Genomic DNA, 8,649 nt, shown 5'->3' on the forward strand with positions numbered 1-8,649 from the left:
AAATCAATGATGGAGAACAGAGGGGAACAATAAAAAGGTTTCCAGACTGAAACATACTTTCTTTTACGTAGCCGAAAACTTCATTATTATTAACTTTGGTGTGCAAGTTGGTGCCCTTTGCATAATTCCATTGACCATAAGCACACTGAACATAAGAAACACTTATTAATAGGGTACCCCTGACATTGTGCAATGTCCAGACCTTCAGGGATACTCTCTGCATTGGCTGTGTTCTGAGACTTGCTGTAATATGTGACTCATTGCAGGATGCTGACATGCACAACTTACTATGTGTTAGTTGAATTCTACTGTAGGTTGTAATGGATAAATAATGTCTTTTTCTTGTCCGCTCTGCTTTGTTACAGCTAATTTATTTCTTCCCCATGAAACAAAGTTAGCTTGTAAAAGATACTTTATGACATGATGGGCAGTAGTCAGCGTATGTACATAAGTCTAGGCAATTTTTTTCTTCTAAAACTTCATCTAGAACTAGATGGGGACATTGCCTATTTTCATGGTTCCTATAGCTGACCTAAATATAGCTGTTCCTATATTTAGGGTAAAATCATTAAAATATTCTTGATTGGGAGCAATGGCTTCTTGATGATACTTTTCAATGCCTGCCTTTTTATATTTTATTGGCATCTTTTGTGTGATGATGCAGATGCCAATATATTAATTCACCATTTTAAGAGATATTTCAACAGCATGCCCCAACTAAGTAATTATAATAATTTGCTACCCATCAAAGTGTATTTGTTTTACCCGTGAGCATTACTGCTATTATCTACTTCTCTGGTGCCTGGAAAAGAAAGGAGGATTGTCCTTGGTCACTTTACTCAGATTCCTTTCAAAAGACCATTTTCTCATCAGGTACTGCATCTCTTCAGGGTATATTGTGTTGGGGCAGGACCTAAATTTCACATCTGACACATGGCTGCCCTTGCAGTCCTTTTGGTCTATATTACCTTGACCTCTTTTTGTTAAAACCTGAGACTTAGTGGCTACATTATTGTTGAAATCTGGGTAATTAATGTCCCCAAAAGATTTGTAGTTAATTAAAGTTAGCTTTCTTAAATCATGGAAAAATGACTTAGCTGGAATTTAAGACACCAGACTCAAACTAGAGAACAAATACCCAACTCTGGGCTCATATGACACCCCTGGTACCACTGGTGCCTCTAAATCTAATACTATGTAGGTAACTGTGCATCTACTGGCAGACTCCCACTGGAAAATAATTGTGTGGCCCTGTCATGAGTCCTTATGAATTAGTTCAGTGCATGATATTGGTACCAAAGAAAAGCAAGTTTACTAAGTTTCCCTGCTCCTGGAAGCAATATTGGCAGTGTCCAAGGGTTGAATAAGACATCATTCTTTATAACAAAAACGGCAATTTTTAGGAACATAATAGATAATTTTTTTCTGAATTTTCTATGAATGTTTCACCATCTATTTCATAAAAAATATGCTGAACTTTATTGTATCCAAGAAATTACTATAGTCACGTGTCACTTAATGATGAGGATATATTCTGAGAAATGCATTTTCAGGGGATCTCATCATTGCATGAGCATCACAGGTGTGTGAGCACTTACGTGCACCTGGACAGTAGAGCCTGCTACACACCTTGGCTGTATGGTACAGCCTATTGCTCCCAGGCTGCAAAGCTGTACAGCTTGTTGCTGTGCTGATTTCTGTAGGTAATTATAACACAAGGGTAAGTATTTACATACCTAAACATAGAAAAGGTACAGTAAAAATCAGTAATAAAGATAAGCTATAGTACACCTGTTAGAACAGTTGTATAAATGGAGGTTGCAGGACTAGAAGTTGCGTTAGATGCGTCAGTGCTTGAGTGGTGAGTGCATGTGAAGGCCTGTGACGTGACTGGGACCACTGTAGACTTCACAAACTTTGTACACTCTGGCTCCAGTAAATTTATAAAGGAACATGGGATTATATCACGCACAAGAGAGAATGGTGCAGTCAAGAGGTGTGGTTAACACAAGATGTGTGAGGCTGCTGTCAGTGTAACAGGGCACTCTGTTTTACAGTACACTGTTTCTATGATTGGAAAGAGTATACTCTAAATGACAATAAACAGTACAGCAAATACATAAACCCATAGCATAGTCATTTATTATCATTCTCAAACAGTATGTACTGCATGTAACCATATATGCTATGCTTTATACACTGCACACCCAGTAGGTCTGTGTACACCAGGGTCACCCCATACACATGCGAACACATTGGGCTATGACATCGCAATGTCACTAAGTCACAGGAATTTTTCAGCTCCACCATTGTATATGAGGTCCATCATTCACTAAAATGTCATTATTTGGTGCATAACTGGAGAGATAAAAATTTAAAATAATGAAATTCTGAAGTTTTGTATTCTGATGGTGAATAAACTTGTTCTTGAAACAAATTTTTGACTTCACGTAAGTTACACATAGAGAACACTTAGATGGGGAGATATGTAGATAAATTCAAACAAAATAACCCTGGAACCAGGACCCAGACCCCAAATCAGAAAATTACTAGAATCACTAAAGCCTCTACATGTTATCTCCCACAGAAATTCATCTCTTACCCCAAAGGAGTAATTGCTGTCTTGGCTTTTATCACAGAGCATTATTTTCATATTTTTGGAACCATCCGTAAGTAGGTGCTTCCGGAACATGCTGTTCTACTCACCACCACTCTCGGGCACTCCAGCTGCGCTGCTGCGGGGAGTTGCAGCGCGCTCATTCTCAGTGTGGGACGTTCTGTTTTGTCAAACAGATCCCCATTTGCTTATCTACTCGAAGTGGATAGACAGTTATTTTCCCTTTTCTATAATCAATAATGCTATTGTGAACATTCTCTTTTTGTTCAATTGGAATGTTTTTATTTTTCTCATAATTTAAAAACTGTGCACATTCTGTAATTCAGCCACTGCATTCACTTATAGGCGACGTCTTCACTGGGTCTCAATTCACTTTTAAATAACAGACTCTTTTTCGGGAAGGCAGTGAGTTAGTTTTTCATCATTCATTTTGTCTAGATAACATCCAAGGACAAATTGTATGGGGACAAATATATGTATCCAGTGGTCACACGCCATTTGAAATAAAATTGTCCTGAATGGTGCAGTCTTGGTGCCAGCAAAAACTGTGAACTTTCTGTACGTGTCTCCTGGTGGAGATGTAGTCATTTATCTTGGGTATAAAACCAGGACTTGAAAATGTTTTTGTGTACGTATGTGTATAAAATTTACATTTAGTAAATATCCTCATATATTTTTCCAAGAAGTATGCCAATCCATACTTCGGCTGTCACTATTAGTTAAATGCATCCAGTTTGATGGCATTGGGGCTCCTGCAACCACGCAATCATTTCTTCATCATTGTCACTTCCACTGCAGGTCAGATTTGCCTCGAGATGTCATTGTAGTCTTTTGTTGTGAATATACTTGCATTCATCTGCTATTTTTAAAAAAGATAAAAATAGGTCTATGCATTGATGGTTTCAAGCCAACATAAGTACAGAATGTGGTAGCAGGAATACTTAGTGAAGATTGTTTAGTTTAAGCCCCTCTTTTGACAGTGTGGGTACGATGTTCAAAAAGGAAAAATGATTTATTGAAAGTCCTGTTACAGTGGGTTGGGAGTAGAGATTCAGGCTCAGTATTGTTGTCATTGCTTCTCCAGTTCATAGAAGGTTTCTACAGAGGATTTCATTTCAAGTCAGATTAAACTTGCTGTCTCTTAATCTCCAGCCACACACTTATAGTGTGGACTTTTAGTTTTGGTTTAACCAATTTTGCTAACCAGCTTTCCACCACAGTGGAGCTATTTGCTTATATTATTATACATAGAGACCAATTGCCATCCCTAGTTGCCCTTATGTTTGGGGATACCAATGCCTGAGCCAGAATAAGGAGCTGTGATGAAGGAATTGAGCTATAACACTGACTCATTACACACAGTTATTGGAGCAGACTATACTCTTATTTGTGCACTTGAAGCTAATATAATGTTACATGCCAATTATATGTTAATAAAAAAATTTAAGTATATTTATTACATATGTATGAATCATGGCCAGCAAACCTAATTTTATACAACATGAATAGGTTTGATATTTATAGATATCAATTTGTTTAATGTTTTTAATAAAGTGCATTAAGTTGGGCATAGATTTGAGCAGTGATGGAGAGGTTCTGATATGTGATATAGTCTATGAATAACAACTAAATTATTTGAGATTATAAGAGGAAATATTTAAGATACAGTAAAATATTTTTATGTGTCTTAAAACTGTGTGCAATAAGAAATGCATGATAACTAACCAGCTGAAAATCTCATGTTTATAATGTGTTGCTTCATTCTTGTGATGTTTGAAGTACATACATTAGGCACACTTTATACGTCTAAGGGAGTTGGGATAGACAGACAGATAGATAAATAGAAGGACAGACAGACAGATGTAGGGAAGATGATCTAATGCAAAGCCTAGTGCAATCTCTTACTCTGTCTTCCAAGAAGAGGAGAGAGTCTCCAGGTTTCTTACATAATGTCGACCTAAAACATGAATGCATGCTCTGAGAACCTGAGATTGTATCAGGTTTTTCATGACTGGATTAATAGCTAATCAATAATAATGCAAACACCATGTACGATTACATTAAGTTATTAAAATAGATTTTAGCGTTACTTAATATCCAGCCACTAAGCAAATTGTGACCACTATTAAAATTGTGTATAGAACTAGAATTCAGTTTATTTCAGATTTACAGAGAACTGATTTAAGTCATTGCAAATGGAATACTAATGTAAATACTATTTTATTCTTTGATTTTTCCCATCGAACATAAGTTTTTTGTTAAAAAATTTTATTGCTGTTCAATTACAGTTGTCCCCATTTCCCCCCCATTACTCTCCCCTGCCCTACCAACCACCCACCTTCCACGTTTAATCCTCCATCCTGTTGTCCATGGGGCCTTTATAGGTGCTCCTTGACTTGCCCCTCCCCTTCTTCCCCTCCTTACCCTTCCCCTGCCCCTCAGGTCACTGTCAGTTCCTTCTTTATTTCCATGTCTCTGCTTCTATTTTGCTCGCTTGTTTGTTTTGCTGATTAGTTTCCACTTACAGGTGAGATCACATGGTATAGTAACTCTATTTCAACTTAATCTGTATCAATTAGACATTTTATTATAATAATTAGTATAATGTTATGAACTTGTAAAGGTAGATAATGTCCTCTTTTCTAGTAGCTAGTAGAGAAGGTCAAGGCCCTATAGCCCCCAGTGCCATTCATGCAGTTTCTGTCCAGTTGTCAAGAGCAGGTATCTGTTCCTCAGAGCGAGGGCAAGAGGGGAAATCCACAGTCTGATGCAAAGGCCGTGATGTGCCATATAAATGTAGAGCTGCTGATGCTGCTGACCCCTGGGGTAGCACAATCAGAAATAGAGGATCTGAGAAGTTGTCTCCATCACATGAGCTGTGTCCCTGATGGTTACCCAGCCTTGGGCAAAGAAGAAATACAGGTGGGTGTTGTGTAAAATGAACACGCTAGAATAAAACAAAACAAAGGAAGTTTTTTTTCCATTTTAATCGACAGAGGATCTTTTTTATATCAGTCTTATAGGAGACACACCTTCATTCATTCAATAAGTGTTTTTGAATGGCATCCTGAAAATGAGCATTGTAAATAACAAACTAGAAATAATGATCAAGAAAAACATGGACCTTCAATTTAAGGAACTTTGACTTAGGACAAGAGAATTTCATTAAAACCATTGTTTAAAAAATGGAGCTTTAAACATGGAGGGAGCTGGCACTATGCCCATATCTCTGTGGGATATATTTCCATGAAGAGAGCAGAGTAATACATAAAGACCTTCTTTACAAAACTAAGAGTAAACCTATTACGTGTCTTTAGTTTGAAGAGATCAAGATTAGTGATGACTATTCTCTGCATTCAATTTAGGCAAAAAAGTGAATAAAATAACGTTCAGAATTATATTTGTGAGACTACTGAAAACTGTGTCATACTGCCTACATTTTAATTCTCAACAACTCTAAGTAAATATTTTTTGGTGAACATGTTTTCACTGAGAACATAATTTAGTGAAAATGACTTTTTTCAGGGCACCGTTTACATCCTTATTCCTCAAACTGTAGATCAATGGGTTTAACATGGGGATGACAACTGTGTAGAAAACAGAGGCCACTTTGTCTGTGTCCATTGAATAACTCGAGTTGGGTCGGAAATACATGAAGAGGAGTGTCCCATAAAATATAGCCACAGCGGTTAAGTGGGAGGCACAAGTAGAGAAGGCTTTGCGTCTGCCCTCAGCTGATGTCATGCGAAGGATGGTAGTTATGATGTAGCTGTAGGAGAGGAGGACAGTGATGACGCTGGACCCCACAACACAACTACAGGAAACAGTCAATGCTATTTCACTGGTGGTTGTCTCTGAAGCAGAAAGGGCAAGTAAGGGTGGGATGTCACAGAAAAAGTGATTGATGATATTGGAATTGCAGAATGATAATGGGAAAGTACAAGAGGTGAAGATTGCCATATCTATAAAACCTGCAGTGTAGGCAGTGGCCACCAGCTGGAAGCACACTCTCCTGGACATGGTCACTGTATACAGAAGGGGATTACAAATGGCTACGTAACGGTCATAGGCCATGACAGACAGCATGACACATTCCACAGCTGCAAAGGCACCAAAAAAGAACATTTGAACCAAACACAAATTATATGGGATCCACTTTTGCTCAGATAAGAAATCAGCCAGCATCTTGGGGGAGACAGTGGAGGAGTAGCAGACATCACAGAAAGACAGACTGCTCAGGAAATAATACATGGGCGTGTGGAGCCGGGGGTCCATGCTGATCAGCAGGATCATCCCTAGGTTGGCGATCACAGTGGTGCCATAAACCAGCAGGAAGAGCACAAAGAGCCCCTGCTGCACATCCCGCCTGCCAGAGAGTCCTAAGAGTATGAAGTCCGTGAACATGGTGCAGTTCTCAACAGCCATCGCTCAGGTTGGCAATACCTGGTTGTGGAGGAAGGAAATGCAAGTGGAGAGCAAAAGCATCTTACTGTGTTAGCAGTTAAACTGCTGGTTCTTTCTATTTGTCAGCAGTTAGAAAAAGAGCTCAACAATGTACATTCTCTTTAAGTAAACTGACTCTGCAATGTTTCCAATTTAACATGAATTGATAAATTGATAATGAACAGCTTACATTTGTATTGCACTATACAGAATATGTAGCACACTTTGATCCAAATTAAATAATTTTATTTCTATAGCAAACTATGTAGTGTTTTTCCATCTTATAGATTAAGAGATTGATGTCCTCAGAGTCAAGCAAGTTGTTCTTAGAAGTATTTGGTCCAGAAAACCCACATCATATTACAAGGTTGTTTCTGTTCCTGATGTAGTATAAGTGTTGTTATATTCTGAAATAAAAGTGCATAGAGAAGTGAGAGATGCAGGTAGCAAAAATATTTCATTCTCTCCTCATTATCCAATATTGTAAGGCAGGCAGATCATGGGCTTCTTTCTTCATGTATTGAGTGCCCACTTCCCCATTATTCCCTTGTCCTGTCCAGACTCAGTCACCAAGGGATAAATGTAGTCTGTGATCCAGGACTCCCAGAGCAGGGAGCATCGGTAGAGGAGAAGTTGGAGGGGTCTCCGTGGGCAGTGGGTTACAGGTCACAGGCTGGAATATGTAGGGCTAACTGTGTGCCCTCTGATAGCACTACTTGGGGAGGTGTGTTGGGACCCGACAGTAGGCATCCTGGTAGCGCAGGTGACCCAGAGGCAAGTGTGGATTGCTGTGTGAGACCCTCCACTCTAATCTGCTAGAACCCACTGAATCTATTCACCAAAAGATCAGATGTGCAGGATACAAGGTAATGTCTCATGTGTGCACAGTCCCATAACCTCAGAGAAACTTCCATCTGAACTGGGCCCCATCCAACTGTCTAGACATTGTGACATTGCTTGACTCTGTTCTTGACCCCCTTTCTCTTGAGAATCTCTGAAATCTGCTTTCCTTTGGTTAAAAAAGTCGGTCCTTGGAAGACCAATTAAATTCTATGTTCTAATGTTATATTCTACACAAACCAGGCATATCATATATAATATAATATGTGACCTTTTCTATTCTGTGGAAATCTGAGAAAATGGAGCAGAATGTAGAATAGAGAAAGAATCACATCTGAATAACGATGTAGTGATCCACATGCAGGTCTCCAAAATTCCCCTCTGGACTCATCTAATTATCTGTGCTTGTAGAGACATTTCTTTCAAAAAAATTCATTTTCAATAAAAAATATTTATAAAATATGTAAAAGTACAGGTAAGAGAGTAAAAACAAAAAATGTCCAAACACTTTCATAAATAATACATTTTATTCTTCCTTGCCATTTATGAATGTCTTTAAAATAATGAGATTGATAGAAGTAAGGAAAAGTTTGTATACTATTTCTTACTCTCCATTAGTTTTATAACATGCCTTATGTCAAATAAAGATAAAAAACTAAAGAAATCTAAAATAGAAATGAGAAAACCACAATAAAATCCTCTACCTGTTCCATATCCCAGACTTCTTTGTTGCCTGCTTTTTGTCTGCC

At 38.2% G+C, this 8,649-nt stretch overlaps 1 protein-coding gene across 1 annotated transcript; it reads right to left on the minus strand.

Annotated features, from left to right (window-relative positions):
- Positions 1–5,071: 5,071 nt before the first annotated feature.
- Positions 5,072–8,649, minus strand: LOC128779158 (olfactory receptor 5AP2). Its single transcript, XM_053925402.1, has 2 exons — positions 8,605–8,649; positions 5,072–7,467 (listed from the first exon to the last, which is right to left on the minus strand). The coding sequence occupies exon 2, from the start codon at positions 7,040–7,042 to the stop codon at positions 6,104–6,106; it is 939 nt and encodes a 312-aa protein (XP_053781377.1). The 5' UTR covers positions 7,043–7,467; positions 8,605–8,649; the 3' UTR covers positions 5,072–6,103.

Source organism: Desmodus rotundus, chromosome 5 (genome assembly GCF_022682495.2).
Source record: "Desmodus rotundus isolate HL8 chromosome 5, HLdesRot8A.1, whole genome shotgun sequence".
NCBI lineage: Eukaryota > Metazoa > Chordata > Mammalia > Chiroptera > Phyllostomidae > Desmodus > Desmodus rotundus.

Excerpts from the sequence above, each read along its gene's own strand:
- LOC128779158 (XM_053925402.1), bottom strand. The coding sequence starts at position 7,042 with ATGGCTGTTGAGAACTGCACCATGTTCACGGACTTCATACTCTTAGGA.